Here is a 26,316-nt window from a genome sequence, read left to right as displayed (position 1 = left end):
TTCTCGCCGTCAAGTGCATGGTTTCAATTTGGGATCCCGGGAGAGATGCTTTGAGCTGGAGCAGCGGCATGCGGCTCACCGCAGCTCTGCCGCCGCAAGTCCCCGAGCCTTTGAGAGCCCAGAGCTGCCGCCCTGCTCCTTTCCTGCCCCTGTGTTGCGAGGGGTGGGAGGCCAAGGAGCTGAGCTGATAGCGGCTGGCTCGGGCCAGAAGCATCTGTGGGAGCGGTTGTGTCTTCTGTGCTCGGATGGGAAGGCAGAGAGCTTTGTTCGAATGTCACCAGCCGTGACTGTGGAGTCGGTGCTTCACAGAGCAGTGGGGAGTGCTGTCATGGGGGGGAAGGAAACCTCAGAGCAGCTTCCTGTGTCTGAAGGGGGCTATAGGGATGCTGGGGAGGGACTCTTCATTAGCAACTGTAGTGACAGGACAAGGGGTAACGGGTTCAAACTTAAACAGGGGAAGTTTAGATTGGATCTAAGGAGGAAATTCTTTCCTGTTAGGGTGCTGAGGCACTGGAATGGGTTGCCCAGGGAGGTTGTGAATGCTCCATCCCTGGCAGTGTTCAAGCCCAGGTTGGACGAGGCCTTGGGTGAGATGGTTTAGTGTGAGGTGTCCCTGCCCATGGCAGGGGGTTGGAACTGGATGATCTTAAGGTCCTTTCCAACCCAAACTATTCTGTGATTCTAAGTTGGGATACCAAAGCGATGTTCCTGCTTTGGAGGAAAATGAGATGCAGTGATTAAATGGGAGTGACTGGGAATGGGGCACTGGGGCTGTTTGTGCCTCTAGGACTTTGACCTGCTGGGGGACAGGCAGGGCTGCCACGGTCCTCACTGAATTCTGATTACATCTGTGCATCAATGGGATGAGGACAGAAGGCTTCCCCTTGGGAAAAAAAGCTTGTGGAGCATCATTAATGAAGTAAAATCGAGTGCTAAAGGCAGAAAATAGACTGTCCTTGGAGAAAATACACTCTCCTTTGTATTCCTTGTGTTCACACAGGTTAAGATTAACTTGTCAGTGGGGCTTGTGTTTATGCCCTTAGAAAGAGCAAGGCAAATGCAATCAACACATGCATTTAAGGAGGGTAAAACCCAAGTTTACTGCGTGTTCAGCAGGAACATGTGCTCCCCATCTCATATAGCTTATGTGTGTTTAAGTAGCTGCTTAGTGTGCATTTCTGTAAGAGCTTAATTGGCAATGGGTGATGCTCGGGGAGATTAACTTTGCAGTGTTGAATGCTTTCAATTTCCTGGAAACACGTTCAAGGCACTAACTCCTGGTTAGGCCTCCTCTGTTAAACACAACCAACAAAACAAGGGCTGTTGAGGATAAAATCTCTCCAAGATGCCTGAGGATGAGAAGGGCTGGATGTGAGCAGCAGGCCCTGGGAAGTGACAATCACTGCTTGGGAAGAGGGGCATTTTCCGGCATGCTGAGCTGAAAATCTGTGTTTCTTAAACAGGAAACGTTTACTGAAGGAATAACTTGCATCCAACAAACATAAATAGCCTTGCGCATAGCTTGAGTTCCAGCTCTGTCTGCTTTGTTTACCAGGAATTTGTCAGACAACTGTCTAGGGCTCTAATATAACCCACAGAGGCTGCAGGCAGCTCCGTGATGTACTGCAAGGCAAACTTCACGCCAGGCACCTCTTGCCCAGCGCTCCGCAGCCCGGCCCTGGTGCTGCTTGTTTCCAACTGGAAAACTCACCTGATTTAGCAGCTTGCAGAAGTGAGCGGGGAAAAACACCTCCGAGGTCACCCGGGGAGGCCCCGGTGGTCCCCTGGCCCTGTGCGTGCTGTCCCCAGCTCACATCCCATTCAAAGAGGCAAATGGTGCAGAGGGCAGCTCGTCGGGGCAGTGAACTGACACTGAATGTAGGTCTGGAGAAGAGAAGGCTCCTGAAGGGGAGACCTTAGGGCAGCTCCAGTGCCTGAAGGGGCTGCAGGAAACCTGGAGAGGGGCTTGGGACAAGGGCCTGTAGGGACAGGCCAAGGGGAATGGCTTGAACCTGCCAGAGGGGAGACTGAGATGAGCTCTGAAGCAGAAGCTCTTCCCTGTGAGGGTGCTGAGGCGCTGGCACAGGGTGCCCAGAGAAGCTGTGGCTGCCCCATCCCTGGCAGTGCTCAAGGCCAGGTTGGACACAGGGGCTTGGAGCAAGCTGCTCCAGTGGAAGGGGTCCCTGCCCATGGCAGGGGTTGGAACTGGGTGAGCTTTAAGGTCCTTTCCAACCCAAACCAGTCTGGGGTTCAGCGAAGCCTGTAGACTTTAAGCCATTTATTCTGGTGAGGACACATGTTTAGAGCTATCCATAGGTGTTAGGATGCATTTTACTCTGCTGGGTTGCAGGCATCCCCTCCACCCTCCCCAAGACAAGTGCTCATTGACTCACAAACTGGTTTGGGTTGGAAGGGACCTAAGAGTTCATCCAGTTCCAACCCCTGCCACGGGCAGGGACACGTTCCATTGGAGCAGGTCACTTCTGCTATAACGAGAAGAAGCCTCTTTCCATGCAGGCAAAGACCCAGTGGATAAATGAGGGCAGGGAGCAGCGCTGCCTGGATGCTGAGCCTGGTTTTGCTTTGCAGGCAGAAATGTGTAACAAGTGCGGCTCTATTCAGGCCGTTTTAATGAGGAAGCTGAGGCTAAAAGCCTGCCGGGGGGGCTGGGAAGGCAGGCACAGGCCTGGCACATCCTTTGAACCGTGCGGACCAGCAACTGAAATGTACTGAAACCGTTAGATGTGAACCTCCAGCCTTTCTTCCTCCTTCCCTCCCTCCCTCTTTTCAATTACCCGTTGGTCCCCAGGCTAGCAGCCTGCTGATTCACTCCCAGTGGCCATACAGCTGATGCTTCACAAAGTCTCTGTTAATCTAATCCCTAAATAGCTCTGGACTCCATCACAGTCACAGTGTAATGTTATTCCTGTAACCCCTGAAAAGCCAATGGGCTCCTGGAGGCGTTGGGCAGCTCGGATGGAAAGGGGCTATTGTAAACCCAATTTAACATGCCCTTCGGTATGGACAGGGCATGACCCAAAGGCTGCTGAAGTCCGGGAGGCTTTGGGAGAGCTCGGAGCGGGCTTGTGGAGCAGGGCTGGCGCAGGCTATTCTCAGTTTGTGGCTATATATTTAGATGGGATTCTCTGTGCCTCTATTAGGGCCTTCTGCTGCTTCTCGGATCCGGAGGAGCTGAGCAACTCTGCATTCTTTGCATCCTTGCCCAAATGTGCGCTTTTATTCCCGGAAGCCCTGCCGAAGCGCGTTGCTGGGGTGAAGGGAATGATTCTGCACATTCTGCTGTGCGAGCTGTGGCACTGTACACGGGAAGAACCAAAACTCCAGCCTATATTTAGACCTGGAGCGTTCGCAAAGGCTTCCTGCCTTGATTTCCCTACCTCCCCCTGCTTATTGTTCCCTGCTTTGGGCTACGCCGGTGCTTCAGGAGGAGCCCCAAATGCATACCTGCCCCAGAGGAAAAGCATTCCAACCCGTGTGATGTGAGCTCCTATCTGAGGCTGTTGCATCCATACCTTCCTTAAGTGCTGTGAATTATCCAGCCTTCGTCTTGGGTTTTTGCTCCCCTGAATGCATGGGGAGCGGTTCCAAGCGAGACCTTGCTTCTTGCCTGTGATCTTTGCAGAAGATCTAAGTGGTTTTCACTTATTATTCCAGGCCCTCTTCTCTCTCCTGAGCCCTCTGTGGTAAGCAGGAGGCTTTCAGCATAGCTCTGAAATCCCTCGAACTAATACCTGCAAATACCTGCCATCCACCGTAAGACCTTCTCCGTAAGAAGAGACAATCTCAGCTGGGAAATTAGGAGCTTCCTGGTATGAGATTGCTAAAAGCTTTTCAAAGCTTTGGTAAGTTCTTTGGATTAGCTGTTCAGTAGCTATTACAGCAGTTGCTGTGGAGCAATTGTCTTGATCTGGGGCGGACTGGCCACCAGCCAGCCTGGTCCTGTAGCCCCAGTGATAGTTCCCTGCCTATAGCAACATCTGAGATTCCAAAGCCTTGCTCTTGGATCAAAAGCATGGATGGTGTCGTGACAGACACGGTATTTGTGAGGGGAGACTGAGAGCTTCCAAACTTGCCAAAAGGTGGAAGAATGAGGATAAAAGTGATGGTAAAATCCCTGCGGTCCTTCGGCCCATCGTGCTGAATAGTGCCATTGGATTCCAGTTTTCCCAGGCTTTGTCCAGCCGTGTCTTAAATATCACAAGAGATTAAGCTTCAAATTACTCGTGTAGCTTGTCCAGCCAGGTCTTAAATACTTAGAACCTGCGTAAGTGATCAGTGAGCGGCTGGATGCTGCCACGGTGGGTACCTGCGGGGGTCCTGAGCAGCGGTGGCTGGGGATGGAGGCGCCCACCCGCGTCCCCTCGGTGGGAAGGCAGCTGGCAGGAAACAGGCCCCTTCCTCAGGGTACAAATAAGCATTTCCTTGAGCACAGGGATTAACAAAGCCTGGTTTCCCACAGACTTGGGCCTTGTGGGCAGTTTTAATTGCGATTGAAGCTTTTCCCATAACAGGGGCGTTTGACATCTCCCCCTTTCCTCCCTCCCTGGAGTTTCTGATACCCAGTGAGGGGTGATGAGATGCTCTAGGGGTTTGAGTGGGGGTTTAGGGTTGTCTTCTAACAACCATCTTTTCTAACAGTTTACTTTTGACAAAGGTGATGGGGAGCTCTGGGGCATTTATGCCCCCATCAAACGCAGCTGAAGGTGCCCAGAGATGCTCACGGATGCGTGCACATCCATGCAGGTACAGTTGGTTTAACGTCACCTGGTTAAATCAGGCTAAAAATGATGGAGGATGGATTTGAAACTCATTGCAGACTTCATAAACTTCATTGGGGTTTGATTAATTCGGTGCTTTGGAAGGTTTTGTGGTTTGTGGGTTGGGCTTTTTTGCTTTGTGGTGGATTTTTGGCTTAGGTAGAGCCCAGCCCTGAATTTTTCAATGAGAAGCAATGCAAGCTTAAACTCCGCTGTCTTGAAGTGAGGACTGTGGGTGTTGTGACCTGCTTCATACAGGCAGAGCAGGACCAAAGTCCTGATTTGTGGATTATGATCTAGCCGAGATGCTCATTTCTTGCTACTGGCCATTCGCTTGTGGCTCGGTATCAGTTCCCCAACTGTTACGTGGAGATAAAAGATCTCCTTTGTTCTATTTAAAATCAAAACCATGGGCTAAAACAGTAGCATTCCCCAGAAAAAGGCCCTTGGTGTTTGTGATGGACGAAGCTGCTGTGCTGGGGTACGTAAACTAGGAATCTCTCCCAAAACCCTTCAGTGTGCTGGCTTGGACTAGGGCAAATTCCTGGTTCATATAAGGCCTTTAGCATGCTTCTCCTTAGGGCTGCGCACCAGAGAAGTGACAATTAGAAAACCCAATCAATTTGTGGCTGCTCTGGTTTCAGTTTCCATCTGATGCAACTGCAATCTGGAAGACAAATCTCAGTTTGGGACTACAAAGGGATTGTTCTCTCAAGAGATAACGCGCTGCTGGCCATGAAAATTGATTGTCCCGTTTAGTGATGTCTCTGCTTTCCCATAGCTGGTTTAGAAGGAGCTGCTGCAAAGCGAGCTGAATCGCGATTGGGGATGCTGTGATTGCTGCTGAGAGGAGCAATAATTATCCCACCTCTTCTCCTTGCACCCCTGTAAGCTCCCTGAAACTCACCTGTTTGCCTGGACATGATATGGGTGTTTGAAACTCTGTTCTGTACAATCTGCTTTCCTCTCCCTTTTAGCGAATGGTGTGAAAAAGGCAAAAAACCCTCTTTTAGCATGTGGACCCTGGAGCTGGGATCTCTTCTGTATTGGTGTGTGCCCAGTTGGGAAATGGGTGCAGGTGAAAGTTCTCATGGCAAATACATAAGACCTGTAGGGACAGGCCAAGGGGAATGGCTTTAACCTGCCATAGGGGAGACTGAGATGAGCTCTGAGGCAGAAGCTCTTCCCTGTGAGGGTGCTGAGGCGCTGGCACAGGGTGCCCAGAGAAGCTGTGGCTGCCCCATCCCTGGCAGTGCTCAAGGCCAGGTTGGACACAGGGGCTTGGAGCAAGCTGCTCCAGTGGAAGGGGTCCCTGCCCGTGGCAGGGGTTGGAGCTGGGTGAGCTTTGAGGTCCCTTTAACACAAACCAGCCTAAGATGAGCTCCTTCTCTGTCTCGCTGGTTACGGCACTAGCACGAGAGCTTGGAGCAGCTGTCAGATATTTATGCAAGCCCTTTTCCTCTTCTATTTTAAGATCAGTTTTGATCAAAAAGAGGGTGTGGGGATGGGGGGGGGGGGGGGGGGGGGGGAGAAGAAATCAGCTTCAAACCACGATGCATTATTCAGAGCTCCCTGCTGCTTTTTCCTGCTCCTTTGCAGATGCCGGTGTGAGGTGTAGTGGTGAAATATGCTGCTCCAACGGAACCTGCTGTAGGAGACGGCAGGCAGAGGACTGCAGATGCTGACTTGCTCTCCACAAAACTCAGCCCTTCTCCCTGCCCAAACTGTGCTGTCAACTTAATCATCATCTCCCTTGGAGGCCAACCCACAGTGAACTTCAGCCAGACAACACATGCGACTCCTCACAGCACTACTTACTTAGCAGTGTTGAGGGTTTCACATCCAAAGGAGCAGATGGGGAGGATAACACGAGTTCTAGAGGGTGGCAAACAGAGCAGTTGGGAACAAGCCATTCGAGGCCTGTTTCCACTTGGATTTAACCTTCCATCTGAACTGAGGTAACGCTGTGCTCGCTCCCAGCTCGGGATGCTGTGCATCACAAGTAGGACTTCATAGGGGTAAAGCACTGCAGAGGAAGCTGCACCGTTAATCTCTGCACAGGCTTGGAAAGAGGTGTGTGGTGCTGCCTTTCCCTCCAGTTCCTGTAATGAATGTTAAGTTTCCAAAGGACATGAAGCAAAATCCTTGTGGTTGAGTTCGCAGTGAGTGAGGACATGGGGGATATCTTCTGAGACCATCACTGGGGCAGTGGTTGTTGTCAGGAGACCTGAAAGGACAAGAGTGGCTGTATTCCTGATGGGAATCGCAGAGAAATACAGAAAACTCCTGTGGTTTTCCTGTGGCAACAGGTACCGCAGGTGGGTATCGCTGTGACTAGACCAGGACCCCAGAGATAAAATGACTTGAAGCACCCCCAGGCTCTGCAGTCCTGGGCTTGCATTGGATGCAGGTCACCCTGTGGCATGGAGACCAGAGGCTCTCATCCCCAGGGGAGCTTTCCCATTTGCTTCTCTGTGTTTTGACCTGTGCTCTGCTCACTTCGCTGCCCTTACCTAGGTATTGTTCAGGCCTCGGCAATGAGCACTTATCCTACCTCCTGAGAAATCAGAGCGGAGGAACGATTCTCACGTTGAAGGTCCTCGGCAGGGCAGTAAGCAGAAGGTTCAGTGCGCTCGCTGTAGGACCTGTGCCTTGGTAGGGTCATAAAGGGTAAAACCACACCACGACTCTTGCAAAAGGAATCCCAGTGACTGTGGGCTGGGAGAGGTTCTCAAGAGCGGAGCGAGGAGCGGCCGCATCCTTCCCTTCCCTTCCCTTCTGTGAAAGAGCTGCCCTGCGAATTGCCGTGGACATTGCTGCCCCATGCCTGCTCGGCTCAGTTCACACCTCGTGCTGAGGTCACCCTGCAAGGGGCTGAGCAGGGAATGCTCTGTGGACAGGGGGCAAGATCTTCCCAAGGCTTCCTCCACGGCGCACACACAGAAAAGCAGATTCATGATTCATGAAGGCTCTGGCCATAGATCTTGCACAGAAATGCTTGGCAGCTTTAGAGAATAGCTGGGTTTATTTTAACCTTTAAGAATGACACCAATTTCACAGCTGTTAATGCTATGTGGCTCCTACGCTTTCCAATGCAAATTACACATGAAGGGCTAATGCATTTTGATGAAGGGGGGGAGAGGCAGAATCTCCATATTAATGTGGCAATAGCTTTGTTCTGAAGTGTTTCATTTTATGCTTTAATGAGAGATCCTCTCTCTGGTTAAGGCAAGCCTTTGCAAGAAACTCTTTAGGTATTTGCTGGTGTCATCAGGCTCTGGAGAAGGGGGAGGGAAATGCTTCTTGCACGTGCGGGATGGGGGGTGCCTCTATGGCAAAGGCTGTTGTGGGAGTCCCACGTAGGCGGGGGAGTCTCTGAGTAGAGACCCTCACAGTGGGGTTTGGGGTTAACCCTTGCTGCAGCCAAAAGGATCGGGGTCTTGGTGGAGGGTGGATGATGGGGGCTGTCCAACCACTGTCAAACCTGGGGGGCTTCCTCCCTCTCGTCACCGGTGCCAGCATCTCTGAGCTCTGATTGCTCTGACTCCGGGTGAGCAGCCCTGTCACTGCGCAGGAGCCCGGCGTTCCGTCCCCGAGCGCATCCTCCAGAGCACATTACTCACCGGCGTGCTTTGGGATAACCTGCCAAAGCACATGGCCCCGTGCAAATGCAGCTTCCTCACCTGCATGGCCCACGTCCTGTTTCTGTAACTCCTTTTGGCTGGCGCTTTGGGGCTGGGGCTGGGGCTGGCACATCTACCTGCTGGATGGAAGGATTAAAGAGCCTCTGACTCTGTGTTTCAGGTACAAATGCAGTCCAAGCCAGGGATATCCATGTTTGGTTAGAGGGGAGTAAAGCTGCCAGCCTGCTACAGCAATGCCTTTAAAGGCCTGTTTCACCTTCCACAGATGAGGGTTTTCAGTGCCTGCATCAGGCCGAGGTACCGCGAATTGAGTGCTGAAAGTTCTTTATGTATCTGCTACGTGATGCACATTTGGTTTTAATCAAAGCCCCACTGAAAGAGGCAGTAGGATTTCCAGCATAGGATTACAAGTAATACCGGGTTATTATTAGTAATCACTTTTCATCATGCATTGAATTTACAGGATACAAAACAACCCCAGCAGAAATCTATTGAAATACATCATTCCTTCTATTAGAAAACACCCCAGCGTTGTGCGAAGTGAATAAATCATGTAGCGGAGTAAAATGAGAAGACCTTGAACTTCCTTCCTTTATGTTTCTGATTAACTCCAAGCCAATAGAAGGCAACGGTCGTAACCTTCTGCTGGGCATTAAACAATTGCACCTTCAACACAGAGCGGGCGTGCTGCAGTCCAGCCTCTTCTGCCTTTGTGCATGCAAACCAGAGGTAACCAGCCTCGTTGTTGAATGAGAAGATACTGAGCAGGGGTTGTGCTGTTGCTGTTGACAGGTTTCTAGAGCGAAGGCCAAAGCCTGCAGACGGATCCAAGCGGCTGTGTTGGGGCAGACACCCAGGTAACTCCTCAATTGAATCCTGCCTTTTAGAACAAGTTCTGACATCACTTGCACCAGTGCAGCCAGGGTTATTCGTTTGGGCTAAGCAAATTAAAAGGTTCTGCTTAGCCTCTCCCTTACTTTGCTTTCATTCTGTCAGTGTAATTGAAGCTACTCCTGGTTTATAACCCTGTGCCGGGGGATTGCATCCAGACAGCGTGTAGTGACGCATCGGAGTAATGGTGCAGATGAAGGGCCCATATTGAATTCGGCGGTTATACTAATGTACACCTGCTGAGGATCTGGTCCAGCGGGGTGGATGCGTGCAGGCGGCTGGCGAGCTGTCAAGGCCTCGAAACAGCGCAGGTTTGATCCTTACAACATGCTTCCCACGTGGAAGTTGTGGCAAGGAGGGAGCAGGGTGCCCGGCACGGCCGCCTCCCACAGCCCTACATAGGTGCAGCGGTGGAAGGGGCTTGGTTGAGGTGTGAAAGCTGCCTTGAGGTGGAGGTGTTGTCTGCAGAGGAGTGGGTGATGGAGGGTGGCTCAGCCTGGAGTCCTGCATCCAGCTCTGGGGCAACAACACAAGAGGGACATGGAGCTGTTGGGGTGAAGCCATGGAGATGCTGCAATGGCTGGAGCAGCTCTGCCCTGGAGCCAGGCTCAGAGAGCTGGGCTGGGTCAGCCTGGAGAAGAGAAGGCTCCTGAAGGGGAGACCTGAGAGCAGCTCCAGTGCCTGAAGGGGCTGCAGGAAAGCTGGAGAGGGGCTTTGGGATATAAGGGGTATGGGGACAGGACAAGGGGAATGGCTTTAACCTGCCCGAGGGGAGACTGAGATGAGCTCTTAGGCAGAAGCTCTTCCCTTTGAGGGTGCTGAGGCGCTGGCACAGGGTGCCCAGAGAAGCTGTGGCTGCCCCATCCCTGGCAGTGCTCAAGGCCAGGTTGGACACAGGGGCTTGGAGCAAGCTGCTCCAGTGGAAGGGGTTGGAGCTGAAGGAGTTTTCAGGTCCCTTCCAACCCAAACCATGCTGTGACTGCTCTCTGCCCCTTGCAGGACACGGGTCCAGCCTCGGCTCACCGCATCCATCGGCAGCGCTCGGTGCTGCGTGCGGAGCGCGGAGGATGTGCGGTGTCTGCGTACGTGCGTGCCCCGGTGTCACCGCGGCCAGAGCAGGTCCCTGCGCTCGGCGGCGGCCGCAGACGTGCGAGGACGGCCCAGCCGAGCCTTGCGAGCTCCCGACGCGATGCAGTTGCTCACGTCCCTCCGGCGCGGAGCGAGCGGAGGGGTCCTGAGCCGGCCAAGGGGGCTGAAAGGTGGGCAGGGATCCGGTTACACAACGGCAAGGGGGGGGCTCTGCCCTGCCAGAGGCTTCCAGCCAGGGAGCAGCTGAGCACAAAGCGGGGGGGGATTGACTTCAGGTTCCCTGCTGCTTCTTCTCTTTCATCCCCCCCCGTATTTCTTAGCGAGGTTGGACGCAAATCTGGACACCTTGGGGACAGGAGCAGCGGCACAATAGCGAGCACTGTTCGCTTGAACAGGATCCCTTGAATGGCGATGGAAAGGAGGGGATGGTTCACTAACAGTGCCTTTCTTTTTCCTCTTTACACGTATCAGCCACGAAACAAACCCTGCTGCTTGAGGGCAGCGTTTATCCTGTAAGGGAAGCTCCAGGGACATCTGTTCCAGCGGGTTGGGCTGAGCCTTTAACAAACAGTGGGACTTGGGGGTTAGTTTTGGAAGGGGGACTTTTTTCCTCTTCTGGGGAGATCCCTGTGGCATAGGCCTGCTATTAACGAGAACAGGAGGAAGGAAGATATTAGGGAAAAGCTTATCCCTTAATGGGTATTCTTGTGTCCCCATTGCCTCTAAAACATGCCCCTGGAATGGGCAAACCACCAACCCTTAAGTAGTCCAGTGATTCCTGTGCTGTTTCTGTTTTCCTCTGCCATCACACGGAGTGCAGGGTGGAAGTTACAGGGGGATTGTGGGGTTCCTGATGCCTTCATGACGCAACATGAGCGATGGAAATAGGCTCTGGTACTGAAGGACTCAAATGCCTCAGGCAGAAATCAGCTTGAACAAGTCCCCTGCCAAATTTGAGAGCAACTCAGTGTGGGTCCATCACTCCTGAAGTCATTTTCCCACTTCCTTTTCTTCCCAGGGTCTTTCTGGAGACCCGAAGTCTGCTGTTAAAACATTTGGATGTGTCCTGACCCAATGCAATCACTCTGTGTTGTAGTGCCCCTTGCCGTTACCAAACTGAGCCTCATCTCCTGTTGGTGCTGTTGGGAATTAAAACAGGTTACTTGGAAAACATGAAGCAGGTACAATTACTGAGTATATCCATAAAGGAGTAAATGAGCCCTGGAGTAATGCTCTGGAAGGATTTTAGTATCTATAGGAGCTACTTGCTACTGATTTTGCCATCCACTTGGACTCGGATCAGGATGCAGATGTGCTCGAAGAGCCAGGGCAACCCGGTTTGGTTTGCAACCTACTTATAGTTCGGCTTGAGACACTAAAGTGAGCCGAGCAGGAGGAACGTTCACCTTGGGGGAATGGGGCTCGGAGTTGGGAATTCAGTTTTGGGGAAAATGCGATGCTTTCCACACCAAAGAGGACTTTGCTAGAAGGGTGATTCCACCCCCATTGAAGTCAATGGCAGCGTTGCTTTGGGTTTACTCAGAATCAAACCTTTGGGGATTATTCCCCCTTGCAAACTGGACCCATCCCTTTCAGGAGATAAACCAGAGCACTTTTGGAGGGCTGCTCCTCTCCCGACTTCTTTTTAATGGCTCCTTTTCCTCAATGCAGTTGGCCCAGTGACACCGAGCTGGGGGGGGAAGCCGAATCCCTCCTGTTTCAGTGCTTTGGGAACATCTGGCACAGCTGTTGTTTTGACCCCAAGGCAGGAGCAGAACCTCGCTCCTGTTCCAATTGAAGCTGACCCTAACCATGCCAACACAAACGGGGCTGGCGACTCCTCTTTGGAAGCCATCAGAGCTCCAGGATGGGGTCAGGAGCCAGAGTGGTCCCATTGCTGTCAAACCAAGGCAAGAGGAAGACGCGGATGAGGTAAAGGAGTGGGCACTGCTTCTGGAGCTGCACTAAGGAAGAGGCTACTTGTGTTCTCTTTAAATTGCTTCCTTATTGAGTTTAAAGTTTTGCTGCCCATAAACGTGAATGGTGCCCATGGGACGAGGGGGATTTGCGCCTTCACTTCCATGAGGTTTGTAGGAATGGTTCATCCAAACGGACCTTGTGCACGTGGATGGATGTGGGAATCAAGCTGCTTTTCCTTGCCTGGCACCACAGGGACAAGAGTATTTCTCCTTCGGTAGAGAAGATCATGGGGATGGCTGAGTGAGATCAAGATCCCAAAGCAGCTCTCTTGTCTCTGATCCATAATACACGATTTTCAACTCTTTTGGCTTATTCTAAGTTGTAGGAACTTACAACTTTTTATCTGTAAGTCTTCTTTCTCTGTGCACCTTCCCAGTTTCCTTACAGCTCTAAGGCTTAATACCACTGCTTAGACTTTCATCCCCTAAATGCCCCAAGCCTTAAATTGTCTCTGGTATAGAAGAGAATCAGTTCTCTAGTGTGTTAATCCTCATTATGTGCCTATTAACATGAAGATTAAATCAAGCATTAGGGTGCCTCCTCCCGTTATGAAATCTGAAAAGCAGGACTGAATTGTTGGGGGGGGGGGGGGGGAGGGAGGGAGGAAAACCACCAAACACCTAAAAATCTGGTTCTTGAGCCTCACTGGGAATAAGCAGCAGCAAAACTCCACTGAAGGCCAGGGCAGGGAAGCGCGGCTTTATTGGGAAGGGGAAGATAAGGAGTGTGGTGGGTGAGGAACAAGGATTTAGGCACCGAGAGGGTATTTGCATGTGCCTACGTGAGGTGTAGTGTGTTTGGACGTGGGCTCAGGGCTGTGCACACGTGCTTTGGCAGGCAAGAGGCGATGCCTCCCATCCGCACGCACGCAGGTACGGCCCCTTTGCCTTTCCGGGGGGCCAGGGGCAGGCAGGGAGCTGCCCCACTGCGGGGGGGGGGGGGGCTCGGGGCCAGCCCTATGCGAATCCCCCTTCCCAAGGGCTGGAATAGCTGCAAACGGGTGGGAAAATCTTTCTTCTTAAAGGGCAGGTGATTTGTCCTTTGGTGGGGGGGGGAAGATTTCGGGCTGCGCTGTCATTTCCTTGAGCTCAATTATCCATAGGAAGTCATCCTGTTCCCCCCCCCCCGCCCCGTTTCCCACCCCAAAGATTAACTTGCGGGTTATTGTTGTTTGGCAGGTACTTTTAATGGGCTGGAAAATATTCTTCCTGTGAAGTTGCAGTGTTCTGGGGCTTGAATGAGTCCACTCTGCCATTGGCTCTGCCCAGCGCCTCCCCATTGGCTCCGCAGCCCGCGGGGGGACCGATAAGGGCGGCTATAAAAGCCCTCGGCACCGCTCCTGGTCCCCCAGCGAGCAGGAGACAGAGCCGGGCTGCAGCACGTCCCCGAGCCTCAGCCGACTCCTTGCAGTCTCTGCCTGGGAGCGCGTATCCAGATCCACATCTTTGCTCGAGCCGAAGTGGAAGAAGAGAGAGGGATACACACATAACACCCATATAAAAAAAAAAAAAAAAAAGAAAAAAGCCAAAAAGCCAAAATCCCACCCCAAAAAAAACCACACTTAGCGGAAACTTGTCAGAGAATGCTCCTAAAGTCTGGCTTTCTCCTGCTGCTGGTGATCAGTGCATCTGCATCCTATGAAGCTGAACAGAATGACTCTGTGAGCCCCAGGAAACCCAGGGTTGCAGCCCAGAACTCAGGTAACACCCAGCAAGGAGGGCTTTGAGCCTGAACCCTGACGTGTTGGACTGTCTCAGATCTCTCTGCTGATGATTTTTTTCCTTTCTTTTCTTTTTATTTCCTTTTTCTCTTTCCTTTTTTTTTTTTTTTTTGCTTATAAACTTAACGGCTGGTAGGAAGCAATCTGAATTTAAGGGGCTGAATCAGGAGGATATTGGTGCATAGCTGGAGAAGGAATCTTCTCCTTTCAGGAGCTGGGGCAGGGAACCGGTGTGTGAGCTGTTTGCAGGATGCAATCCATTCTCTCTTCTCCTCCCCCAGCTCCTAAATGAGTTCCATGTACTTTTTCTTCCCCTGCTTGCATGTCTCTTTCTCTCGTCTCCCATTGCAGCCGTACTTTGGTGTTAAATTCCTTGCTTTTGAGGAAGTTGATACAAAATCCGTGGCAATTTGACGGAACCATTGTTCTGCCACACATCTGCCTATTCAGAGAGGGGGGCAGAGAGAAACGCGACTTTGAAGAATGCAGTAACCTAGAAACTGTCCCTTGCTAGCGTTTCTTCCCGAAGCCTGCTTGCTATCAGTTCGCTGGTACCATAAAACAAACCCGATGGGGATCTTTAACAAACTTGCTTTTACAATGGAGAGAAAAATTGCTGGCAAGTCGGCTCTGGATGGCTCCACTTTGTGCACTGGAGATGCTTAAGATAAGTTGGACACATTGTCTTGAACAATGGGGATTAAGAATCCGTCTCCTACTATACAGCAAAGATATTAGGTCTCTTAATTTGGAGCTTATTTTAGCTCTGCAAGGCTCTGCAGCATTATCCTAGGGTGTTTGCTCAATTTCCTTTTGTATTTGGTTGCTATAGAAACATAGGGTCTCACTATTGCACCGTGCCTAAAACAATAAAAGCTTAATGCAGACTAAGTCTGCTGCAAGCAAAGTTCTAATTTGAACCTGTGGAAACATAATTGTGGGAATGGCTTGGGCGATGGGGAGGTTATGAACTGGGGAAGAGGATGAGCTGACTCAATATTTCTCCCTTCAGGCACGTAAGCAGGAGTGGAGAATGAGGAGGGGTTAATGGGGTGATCCCTTCAAATGCTTTCCATTTTCTCCTGCGTTCTGTGAAGCTCCCGGTTGTCTGGATGTGTCTTTAGGCTACAACTTAGCCCTCAGGAAGGTGTGTTCTCTTCTGCTGGAGGCAAACCCTCACTTTTCCCACACCTCGGATGGCGATGGGAGACACGGGCTTTGCCTTTCTTCCTCAAGAATGCCTCGTAACATGAGCTGCAAAAGTCATGACCGTGCCTTGCACAGGCACATAAGGGGACGGATGTTCAGCTTCCCAAAAAAGGTTAAATCCCTCCTAATTTCAGGGCAATCATGTGGCAATACTGCTGATTCATTGTTAAAATGTACAATATCTGCGCTAAAAGGGACAGGGTGACATGGATACCCTCCTGTTCAGCCTAACCACTGCCTCAAGGGGGTGAATTGTACGTGGTCAGCTTCATTGCCTTTAACTTTTCCTGCCCAAATGCCCCTTCTCTCTGTGCATCTCCAGCGATGCGACCCTTCTAGGCTGTGCTTGCAAGCTGCTGGGTACCAGGTTAGCGTTCAGCTGCTCGTTCGAGTCCTTTGTACCGCTGATTGACACACAAACTAAGATCTTATTTTCAGCTTCTTTATGCTTTTTAGATACCTCCAGGGCCACAACCCCAGCACTTCCTCACCAGAAGTGCAAGTTTCGTGCCGGTTTATTGGCAGTTGCCATCACTTCAGGCTCATTTCTAAAGGAGGTGTGTGAACCGGGTGCTGCCAAGCTGCTCCGACCTCCCTTTGGTCTAAGACTGTGGAGAAGACCTCACCACCCAGAGCCCTTCATGGGCCCATCCTCATCACTTCTGCCTTCTTTAGAGGGAGGCTGAATGGATGCATGCAGTCAAAGTTAGCTTGGCATGGACCTGTGAGTCTCCGTTGAGACTCGTATCAGATGTTGCCTTTCTGTTGATCTGTACCTAACGGATGGAAGATGTTGGTAGTTGCAGTTTCCATCCCTCAATTTGGTGGTGATCTTCAGTTAATAACCCCCTTTAGCAATGCCTTTGTGCTCTTTTCTTCACCTCTCCCTCCAGCCTTTCAAGGCAATGGGGCTGCTGCTTGACAGCACTGAGCACGACCCGCTTAGCACTGGAGAAGGGGTCGATGGCATCGGGCGCGTGCATCATGTTGTGCCTGTTCCTCTCTCCGCAGCAGAGGTGGTTCGCTGCCTGAACAGTGCCCTTCAGGTGGGCTGCGGGGCCTTTGCCTGCCTGGAGAACTCCACGTGTGACACGGATGGCATGTATGACATCTGCAAGTCCTTCCTCTACAGTGCTGCTAAATTCGACACTCAGGTGCGGTATAATGGGGACATCGTATTGCCTTGCACCTTAATGTGTGTGTTCTCACGGGGATGGGGTCTATGCAGGCTTAACCCTTCCTTTCTAGCAGCCATCCTGCTGCTCAGCTCCCCCTCTGAGCTATCACTTTGATTTTTGGCTACCAGCGCATCCTTCAGGGCTATTTTCTGCAGCACATTTTCCACGTGCTGTGTGCTGTGTGTGAGGACTTGGCAGGGAGCGTTCCGTGGGGCGGAGAGCGAAGTTTCCTCTTCAGGAGGAAATAGAAACGTTCCCCTAACAAAGTAAAGCTCCTGACTGTGTGACCTGGCACAGGACTGGGGTTTGAATTGGAAGTCTTCGGGCCTGGGAATGCACGGCCACATCAGCCTCTCCAGGGCTGCGGGAGCTCGCAGTGGGGTAAATAGGATCATACCAGAGGGACTGTGGCTCCCAAGGGCCCTCTTCCTTTCTGCTTTCTTCCCAATGTGTGCTCTTGCTCCGAAGGACAAACCTTAAAAGCTCTTAAAGCATCCTGAGGTCTTGGTGAACCAAATGCATTCAGTTGCTGGTGTGTGGTGAGTGGTCCAGCCCCATTCCAGTGGGCAGGATTGGCCCATCCCTGGCGCTGGCGCTCTTCTTGCAATGACTTCCATTGCCTAAATGTTTTGGGAACATCTGTCCTGTCTGGGCTTGTGCGTCCCAACTGAAAATGCTACAGATGATAACGATGCAATAATTATCACAGACGCATGGAATGGTTTGGGTTGGGTTGGGAAGGACCTGAAAGCTCATCCAGTTCCAACCCCGGGCAGGGACACCTTCCACTAGAGCAGCTTGCTCCAACCTGGCCTTGAACACTGCCAGGGATGGGGCAGCCACAGCTTCCTCGGGCTTTTAGGGTCCAGCTCCCTGCCCTGCCTGGTAAGGGACCTCCAGCAAGTCTGTGATTGCAGCGAGGGTAACCAATAGCAGCCAGGCACAGTGGAATACCTCCATACATCCCTTGCTGTGAAATCTCTTGTAGTTTAAGGTTTTTCTTCTGTTTCCAGGGAAAAGCTTTTGTGAAAGAAAGCTTGAAATGCATCGCAAACGGGGTTACGTCCAAGGTGTTCCTGGCCATCCGGAGGTGCTCCACGTTCCAAAGGATGATCTCCGAGGTGCAAGAGGAGTGCTACAGCAAGCTGGACATGTGTGGCATCGCCAAGCGGAACCCTGAAGCCATCACGGAGGTCGTCCAGCTTCCGAACCAGTTCTCAAACCGGTACGTGGAGCTTCCCTCAGCTGAAATCCGTCAAATGCAATAACGGGACAGAAATGAGAGGACCCAAATGGGCTTCACTTCTTAAAGTCCTACTATAGCTCGGGCTAAGCAGCGCTCTCTGCCTTTTCAAGTCCATGTTCAGTTTTGCCACCATTCCTCCCATTCTCCCTTTGGTGAATACATTGACAAACCTCTCCAGGGGAGAATCCTCAAAGGAACTGGACAGACATTGCTTCAAAGCGGGGAGTTTGTTTAAATGCTGGTTCTTTCAGTCTGAATGCAGGACAACAGTAAGCAGAGCTTTCCAATACCAAGCCCAGTTCTATCAATGTAGCATCTCCGGCACATTGAGCACGTCAGAGCTTTACAGCCTCTTGCAACTTCCTTCACTCCTTCGCATTGCAGCCACCCCCTACCTTGGGTTTATTTGGCACTTGGTAAATGAGAGCTTGCCCATAGCAGTATGAAGCACAAGGAAAGCTTAAAGAGAATCAGCAAACATGCTCCTCTGTGACCTTGTTCTGCCGTGGTCCGGTAGTTCGTGTTTCTAGGGATAGTCTGGTGTTCTTAAAGGTCTCTTTTAGGGTTGTCTTCAGCCCTGTTCCTTCTTGCCTGCAGAACCAGGCACGTCATGCTGCTCTCTGGCACCTTTATCTGAGCACTGAACTGCCCTGTCCCCGTCCTCCAAGGACAAGGGACAGAGAGAGGCTTCAGCGAGCTGCTGCAGTCTGCGCAGTCATGCTGCAAGGGCAGGGATTTCTTCCTCTGAATCCTGGAACAATCAGTGCTGAGTCTTGTGATTGGGCTAAAAGGGATCTTCTTGAGCGCTTTGTGTAAATATGCTCTAGAATTTGAGTGCAAACAGACCAAGCTGCAATTTAACATGATGGCTGGCTGTGGCCAATGCTACAGCTCCTCTGGGGTGGCCGATTGACTTGATCTAGAAGCATCGGAACACTCCAGGCCTACCCTAGGACAGGTATGCAAGTGATAAATGGATGTTGCATCTCCGACCGGTATCAGTTTATTATGGCAAACTCTATTGTAGTTATTATATCCAGAAAATCCTGCATGTGGGAAGGTGAAAATTACATTTGTGTCTTTCCCCTCTTCCCCCAAGCAAATCGGGAAGAGGTTTGCTTCAGCATTCACCCGAGGGCTGGGATGAGGAGCAGGGAGCCCCGTGGCATCAGAAAGAGCAGTTCAGGTCAATCTGATGGACTGCAGCGTTGAACCAGCCCTCGGTGGGGCCATGGGGGCAGTAGGGTGAAGGGGGACGCATGGCCGCTTGGGCGAGGGGGCAGCAGCAGTGTTGTACGGGTTGGTCCAAAGGACCAAGGCTGAGCAGGAGCTGCTGTGTCCCCAGGCAGAGGGACCTCCTCCCCCCCCGCCGCCAGCCCTTCTTGAAGCCAGAGGATATTATGACATGTTGAGTAACAAAAGCAGCAGGATTTCCCAGCTAATAGTTTACATTGAGGTCTCCTAAAGCATCCTGCTTTCCCAGCCCCTGTCCCAACATAGCCACAGAATAAGAATGTGCCACTTGGCCTGGGACACTGAGAGGAAGTAGTTAAAGGTCATAGCATCTTCCTGTGATTTAATCTCATGGCAGGAGCAGGAGGAGAGGAAAGCCTTGCTGCCTTGGCTTGCAGTCTAAGGCACTAGCAAGCTGTTTGATTGCAGCTCCAGCTATGGAAACCACCAAGCTTTATCTGTGTGAAGGAGGTGGAGGCAGCGCAGCAGAGGAAGGTGGATGGGATCTGCTCCTCCTGCCCTGTTAGGCTGGAACTGATTTGAGCTGGATGCGCGGCTCGCACAGATGTATTCATCACCAACCCCTGCGCACGCTTCAGACCTCAGTCTCAGCCCTGCCAAGCCGTGCGTGCACTGTGCTCCCCCTTGCCAAAGCCTGGTCCTTTTGTGCTTCAAGAGCAGCAGAAACTTTAACCTCGCCTGACCTCCACTGGCTGCTCTAAAGGCCAGAGCTGAGGGTTAGGAAAGAGTTTGAATGTGAACTCTCATTTCCCTCTTCCTTCCCCTCCTCCACCTGCAGGTTATTCTCTTCTCTGCTCCGGTGGAAAAATGTCACCGTGACCTTAAAGGCTTAAAATAAGTTTCCCAACGTCCTTCCAGGCAGGAGTAGCCCAGCAGATACGGGACCGCTCCTCTTCTCCCCCCTTTCCCTCGCAAGGAAGATGCTCTCTTGTACGGGGAGGTCCCACTTGCCAGCAGTGCTCTCCCTGCCCTGTGGAGGATCGTTCCTTTGAGCGCTGTTCTCTGCTCCGATGGGCAAACAGATCAGCCCTGGATCAGTTCCTGGAGCAAGGAACGTGTGCGCCAGGCTGCTGGCAGGCCAAAACGCAGCAGCAGGCTGGAGAGGAGGCGGGCACGCAACAGGGCAGAGCATAAGGTCCTCACTCGTGATTTAAATGCATGGTCACCGACTGCATGTCCTACGGATGTATCCCCAGGGAATACATGCATCTGTCAGGCTCTGACCTGCTCCTCCTTCTTCTGATCCCTTGCTAAAGGCTGTGCGGGGAGGGAAGGGAGGGGATGAACAGGAATGGTGCCACAGGGATGGGTACGTCTGTAGGTAGGATGGGTTGCACTGCCTCAGACCAGTGGTCTGCTTTAGTCTGTGATGTGGTTTGGTGACGGGCAGAATCTATCAGGAAGATGCAATTACTTTTCTTCCTAAAGGTCTAGGAGCTCAGGTTGTTCAGCACACACTGAAGTCAGTTCCTTCCCTTAGCTCCTCACTCTCACCTTCTTCCCAATGCAGCAAGGGAACATCAAAATCACTTCTGCTTCCTTCTGTGTCTTGAGCACGTATGTGAGCATCTTCAAGTCCAGGGCATTTGTTAGATGCAGTGGGAATATGTACATTGTGCACTGTCAAAAATCAATGTCAAACACACCCTGAATGACTTAAAAAACCTGATTCTCAGGGGGTTGTTGGATTATACAATCACCAAATGGTTTGGGTTGGAAGGGACATTAAAGCTCACCCAGTTCCAATGGCAGGGACCCCTTCCACTGGAGCAGGGTGCTCCAAGCCCCTGTGTCCAACCTGGCCTTGAGCACTGCCAGGGATGGGGCAGCCACAGCTTCTCTGGGCACCCTGTGCCAGCGCCTCAGCACCCTCACAGGGAGGAAGAGCTTCTGCCTAAGAGCTCATCTCAGTCTCCCCTCTGGCAGGTTAAAGCCATTCCCCTTGGCCTGTCCCCTTGTCCTAAGCCCATCTCCAGGTTTCCTGGGGCTGCTCTCAGGTCTCCCCTTCAGGAGCCTTCCCTTCTCCAGGCTGACCCGGCCCCGCTCTCCCAACATCTGACTCCATTGCGGCAGCTCCGTGTCCCTCTCGCTGGGAGCTGCCTCGCCGTAACCGCCGGTACCTCCCGTGCAGGTATTACAACAAGCTGGTGAGGAGCCTGTTGGAGTGCGACGAAGAGACTGTGAGCACCATCAAGGACAGCCTGATGGAGAAGATCGGCCCCAACATGGCGAGCCTCTTCCACCTGCTGCAGACGGACCACTGCGCCCAGGGCCACCCGCGCTCCGACTTCGCCAGGAGACGCATCACGGAGCCGCAGAAGCTCAAACTCTACTTCAGGACCCTGCGAGGTGAGGGCCCGGGCCCCGTCCCGGCGCACGCGAAGCGCGGCTCCGCCGAGAGCGCGTAACGCCTCGGCGCGGCGGCCGCGGGCGTCAAGGGATGCTAAGCACGACCAAAGCTCAAGTCTCTCTTCTAGAGGAGTAACGCACCCAACACGGGTGTACTGTAGCTAGTTTTCGTACCGACTAGGACCTGGGTTTAGAGTTAGCTTTTCATTCGCTTCTATTCCTCTCGAAGACAGCGTTTTGCATGGAGCCGTGTTCAGTGTCTCAGCTTTCCCGCCATCCAAATGTCTCCATCTCTTTTCTTCCCCACACAAAAGACACCCCAAAACGATCTTAGTCTTAGCTATAACCCTTAGAACAGTAGTCGGGCCTTCAGACACCAAACTCGAAATGTACTGTAGCACTAACGCCATTGAAGGCTGAAGATTTGGCACCGGGGAGAATAGCTTGTTCTCTCTTGTAGTAAGCCGGTGGGAGACGATAGATGCACTAATAACTATTGCACATCCTAAAGATGTCAATGGAATTCGTGTTATGAATCTGTGCTGGCCATGGACGAATATGAATGTCATATTCCTGGTCTCTTAGTGTCATACAGTCCTAACCCTTCCAACACAGCTCTGTTAACCCATTGATTTGCCAAACTCGCTAGCTGTGGGGGATTTTAGTTACCGTGACCTGGCACCACAGTGCAAAATGAGTTAAAACTACCCCACAGACACACAGCAAATCAGGAAAGGAACGTTTTGTACTATGGAAATGACTAAAAGAGGTGCCGGTCGATGGTTGAAGCTAGTCAGAAGGTTACATAATCTTGCATTGTATTTAAAAGCTAACATCTATGTACTGTATTTAACTGTCTAAAGCTTTAAAAGAAATCTAACAGAAACATACCCTGTCTTAAGACTAGAGTATTAAAGGTCTTGCTCTAACTGTGGTATAAATAGTTTTAAAATCTGTCATGTACTGTACATAAATTCCACGAGAGGCTGCTTAAAAGGAGCAGAATAGAAGAACTTTATTGCATAAACTTAGTTTTGTAAGTTAGCTATTTCTTTATTTCCTGGAAACAGCATCGCTGTCATAGTCAAGAGTTCACGTTCTCCTCTGTGGCCTTTTTATAATGGAAGAGAGAAAAATGTGGAGGACAGAAACTGCAGGGCCAGAAAGAAGCCTCTCTTCTCACAGTTAAAGTGGAGGGGAAGGAAGGAAAGGATTGTCCCTACTGGCCAGTTACAGACTCATAGAACAGTTTGGGTTGGTGGGGGCATTCAAAGCTCATCCAGTTCCAACCCCCCTGCAAGGAGCAGGGGCACCTTCAACTAGATCAGGTTGCTCACAACCACATCCAGGCTGGCCTTGAATGCCTCCAGTCCTGCCTTGAACGTCTCCAGTCCTATCTCCACAGAGGAGCTGTGAGACCCAAAGCAGGAGTGCTGCTGCAGCTGCAGAGCTCTTTGGCCTCGCTAAAAGCTGCCTTGGGATCCTATGGCTTCCTTTAGGAACTTGTGTTTTGGGGAAGGCAGGAAAACCCCTTCCATTCTCTGCAGCTGCAGAAGCAAAGCAGCGCGCCTGCCTTTGAGAGGCACGATGCTCTCCATCTGCCTTCCTCCCGTCCACCCCTTGAGCAGCCTGGGTGAGGAGGAGCAGAGCAGGAGGTCCCATGCAGTAGCTGGGCCCCCCCAGCCGCTCTGCACAGTAGCCTGATGGGCTTGATCCAGCCAAACAAAGCCGCATTGTGGCGTGCAACCAACAAGGCCAGTTCCACGCTCCAAATCCATCCCGTTAGAGTCCATCTGCAGAGTGGATGACTCTTGCTCAACCAGTAGAGAGCTCATAAAGGAGGGATCTATTTTTTCTTTTCAAAATCTAAAGCAATATAACCTCTTTTTTTGTTGTTTTCTTTCTTTTTTTTTTGTTTAAACCACAAAGCCTTTAAACAAGAACTTGCTGCTAATATATTGAAACCAGATGCAGTGGCAGCATTTCTAATATTGCTGTCTTCATTAAATGTAGCCCAAAAGTGCTGTCATAAAATTGTAAGCAGCAAAAAATGTTGCTGACGGTAGAGGGTTGTTGTTTTACTTTATTTGTTTAATACTCTGAATTGTGCCGTCCAGGGCAAGTGAGATGCAATATAGCTTGTTCTTAAATCCTAGACTCAGAGAAGTGTTGGGGTTGGAGGGACCTTCAAAGGTCATCGTGTTCCAACCCCCTTACAATGAGCAGGGACATCTTCAACTAGATCAGGTTGCTCAGAACCACATCCAGCCTGGCCTTGAATGTCTCCAAGGAAGGGGCATCCACCACCTCTCTGGGCAATCAGACAGGTATATAGAGTCCAACACCAAGGTGAAAACCAAAGCCCCCTTGAATATCCTGACCCTGAAAGTCTGACTTATACTTAGGAAGTGATCCCAGAACTGTGTGTGTGTGACTTCCCACCTCATTACACCTCACACTGCACTGCTGGGAGATGGGCATTGCTCAATGGGGACGTCTTGCTGGGGTTTGTGCATCAAGTGCATGTTGCTGTGTCGGGAAGCAGTTACCAAAAGGTCTTTACTCGGCTTGGGGCAGCATCCAAACACCACTTGGATGGGTGCACTGGCATTGCAAAGCAGCTCCTGGTTTGGGTCCCCACGGCCAATATGGGCTCACACCAGCAGAGCATACTGAGGACACTGAGCAGCCACAGTTTTCCATAGAGATGCTCCTCAGGGCAAATGGCTTCTCTGTTGCTTTGTGCATCCCTTTCTATGAAAACCCAAAGAAGGTTTATAAAGCTGATTGATGGTTCAGCTGCTCCAAACCCAAGAGGTAGATGACCCCATACCCTATCTCCTCGGGGTGTCATAGCTAAGGCTCTTTTTCCAGTAGGAATTTAAACTTGTTGTCCCCTTCCTTGGTGGGAAGATGAGTGGGAAGATCTGATTTGCCCTGGTATGGCAGGTAACCAGGACCTGTGCACTCCCGAGCTCTGCCTCTCCATACCGGCACTGCCGTTGAGCACGGTTTTGGGCTGCTTTAATAAGTCACTTTTCTTTCCTCTGCTGAAGTAACGAGGAAGCCACAAGCACACGTCCATCCCATCAGAGGGCCTGGGGGTCCCCTTGCCTAACTTTGGGCTAAGCTGGAGGTTTAAAGCTCGCTCTGATCAGGGCAGGGGATAGGAGGTGCGAGAGGCGCTTCCCCTCAGCAGGGAAGGATGCCTGAGTGTGGATGCTTTGAATTGGGTGCAAGAGGTCCCCTGGGGCTGGGGGATGAGTCTCAATACCACGTCCAGTTATTTCACCCTTGATTTAATCTCAAATGCTTTATTTTTTTAACCTCGCATTCATGGCAAAGTGATTTCTCTCGGGGGTGGGGAGGGGCTTCTCTAGAAACGTTTGCATGATTCTCATTGTGATTTGTTTGCACTTTAGATGTTTTGTGCCATTATAAATTTGCATTATTGTATTTATAATTTAAAGATACTTAGAAGAGGGAGAGAGTTCGGGGTTTTTGGGGTTTTTTTTTTTTTTTGCTGAGTACTGGAATAAACAGTGAGCATATCTGGTATATGTCATTATTTATTGTTTAAATTACATTTTTAAAGCTCAGTGTGTTCATATAAAGGTTATTTGAAACATATCATAGTAATGAGAAAGATGCAAGTTATTTTCTTTGCTTATTTTTATAATTAAAGATGCGTAACATAATGAGGCCTATGTTGGATTTTCTTCTGCGATGAAATAAAATGTCAAATTTAAGGGGTTTTGGTGTCTGACTCTTTCATTGAGACTTGCTGGGATTGCTGGTGGTGAGAACACCAAGCGCACGTTGCTGCACTTACCTTTGACTGAGCATCGTGGCTTTTATGTCTCTTCTGGATGCTGATTGTCTTGGGTTTGGCTCCTGGGGTTGTGGGTGGCATGAAGGCGGAGTTCATCACTTACAGGCTGGACAAAATAAGGGTGAGTGTGGAGTAAAGGATTCCTGATGTAGGTTTTCAGTATCTAAACCACCATGCTGAGTATGACCGGAATAACGCATCTGGTCTGACCAAACCCTGGACCCTGTAACATCCAGGGGCAACTGGAAATCCCAGTGCTAATAAAGCTCCTGTGATGGGTCTCTGGCAGCAGCCTGACCGTGTAACCGGTGTCGTCTTCACCCTGGGCCCATTTGTTAAGCAGCGCATCCATCACACCGCTGTCTTTGCTGTACATGGAAGTGCGCATTTGCACTTCATTCAGGAAATCTCTCATTTCCAGTGGAACATCAAACCCAGTTTAACAATCCCCAGGAAGACTGGCAGCCTCATTGCTCCAAAACCTACTGCAAAGCTTAAATACCATTTCCCCCATCATGCTAGAGTGAGACTCGTCCAAGAGAACCAATGAATAAATACCAGCGGCACAGTTGGGTTAAAATGAATCTCTGCTTCCTCTCTGGAATCATTTTCACCGGAGGCTATTCAAACTTTGCTGTTATTGAAAACCCATTTTAGTTGAAATGGAAGCTCATCCTAAGGCCCAATAAGTCACCAAAATCAGGATTTAGCATTCTTTGCAAGCGACTAAGCTGCTGTGGTTCACAGCAGTGGGAATCCATGCGGCTTTCCAAGTGGCTTAGGAAAGGATGTCACCCTCTGGCTTTTCCATTTGCTTTTCCATGAAGAGGAATCTCCAAATCACTTGTGGAACACGCGCCTCCCCTCACCTAACTGTAAATCCCTGCCTGCTAAACAACACCCTCACTCACCAGAAGCCAAAGCAGTGAAGGGAGGAGGGAAATGCCACAAAACTTTAGGGATATCCATTGCTAGAACCAAAGGCAGGGAACGCTGCTGCTCTTGGATAAAGAATGCTTGGGAAGATGCCACGGCTCCAAAAGCTGGCATCCACAGCTCTCCTCTAATGAATAACGGCTATAAAATAATTACTGTACTCTCTATATATAAAATGTAGAGTATATATAATTTATATACTGTGCTATA

The 26,316-nt window shown here is 50.9% G+C and overlaps 1 protein-coding gene across 1 annotated transcript; it reads left to right on the top strand.

Annotated features, from left to right (window-relative positions):
* The first annotated feature begins 13,597 nt into the window (after window positions 1-13,597).
* On the top strand, window positions 13,598-25,087 carry STC1 (stanniocalcin 1). The gene is made up of 4 exons (XM_061472419.1): window positions 13,598-14,082; window positions 16,323-16,465; window positions 17,503-17,714; window positions 21,121-25,087. The coding sequence occupies exons 1-4, from the start codon at window positions 13,965-13,967 to the stop codon at window positions 21,395-21,397; spliced, it is 750 nt and encodes a 249-aa protein (XP_061328403.1). The 5' UTR covers window positions 13,598-13,964; the 3' UTR covers window positions 21,398-25,087.
* Window positions 25,088-26,316: the final 1,229 nt, after the last annotated feature.

The sequence above is a fragment of the Pezoporus flaviventris genome, unplaced genomic scaffold (genome assembly GCF_033815535.1).
Source record: "Pezoporus flaviventris isolate CSIRO_AGI_PZ_B2104156 unplaced genomic scaffold, CSIRO_AGI_Pfla_v1 ptg000071l, whole genome shotgun sequence".
Taxonomy (NCBI): Eukaryota; Metazoa; Chordata; class Aves; order Psittaciformes; family Psittacidae; genus Pezoporus; species Pezoporus flaviventris.
Note: the sequence above shows the minus strand (reverse complement) of the source record. Positions and strands in the feature narration are given on the sequence as shown.

What these genes read in the sequence shown, in the direction of transcription:
- STC1 (XM_061472419.1), top strand. Translation starts at nt 13,965, where the DNA reads ATGCTCCTAAAGTCTGGCTTTCTCCTGCTGCTGGTGATCAGTGCATCT. An exon ending in GGTTGCAGCCCAGAACTCAG is followed by an intron (nt 14,083 to 16,322) that starts GTAACACCCAGC and finishes CTCTCTCCGCAG; the next exon opens with CAGAGGTGGTTCGCTGCCTG. An exon ending in CTGCTAAATTCGACACTCAG is followed by an intron (nt 16,466 to 17,502) that starts GTGCGGTATAAT and finishes TTCTGTTTCCAG; the next exon opens with GGAAAAGCTTTTGTGAAAGA.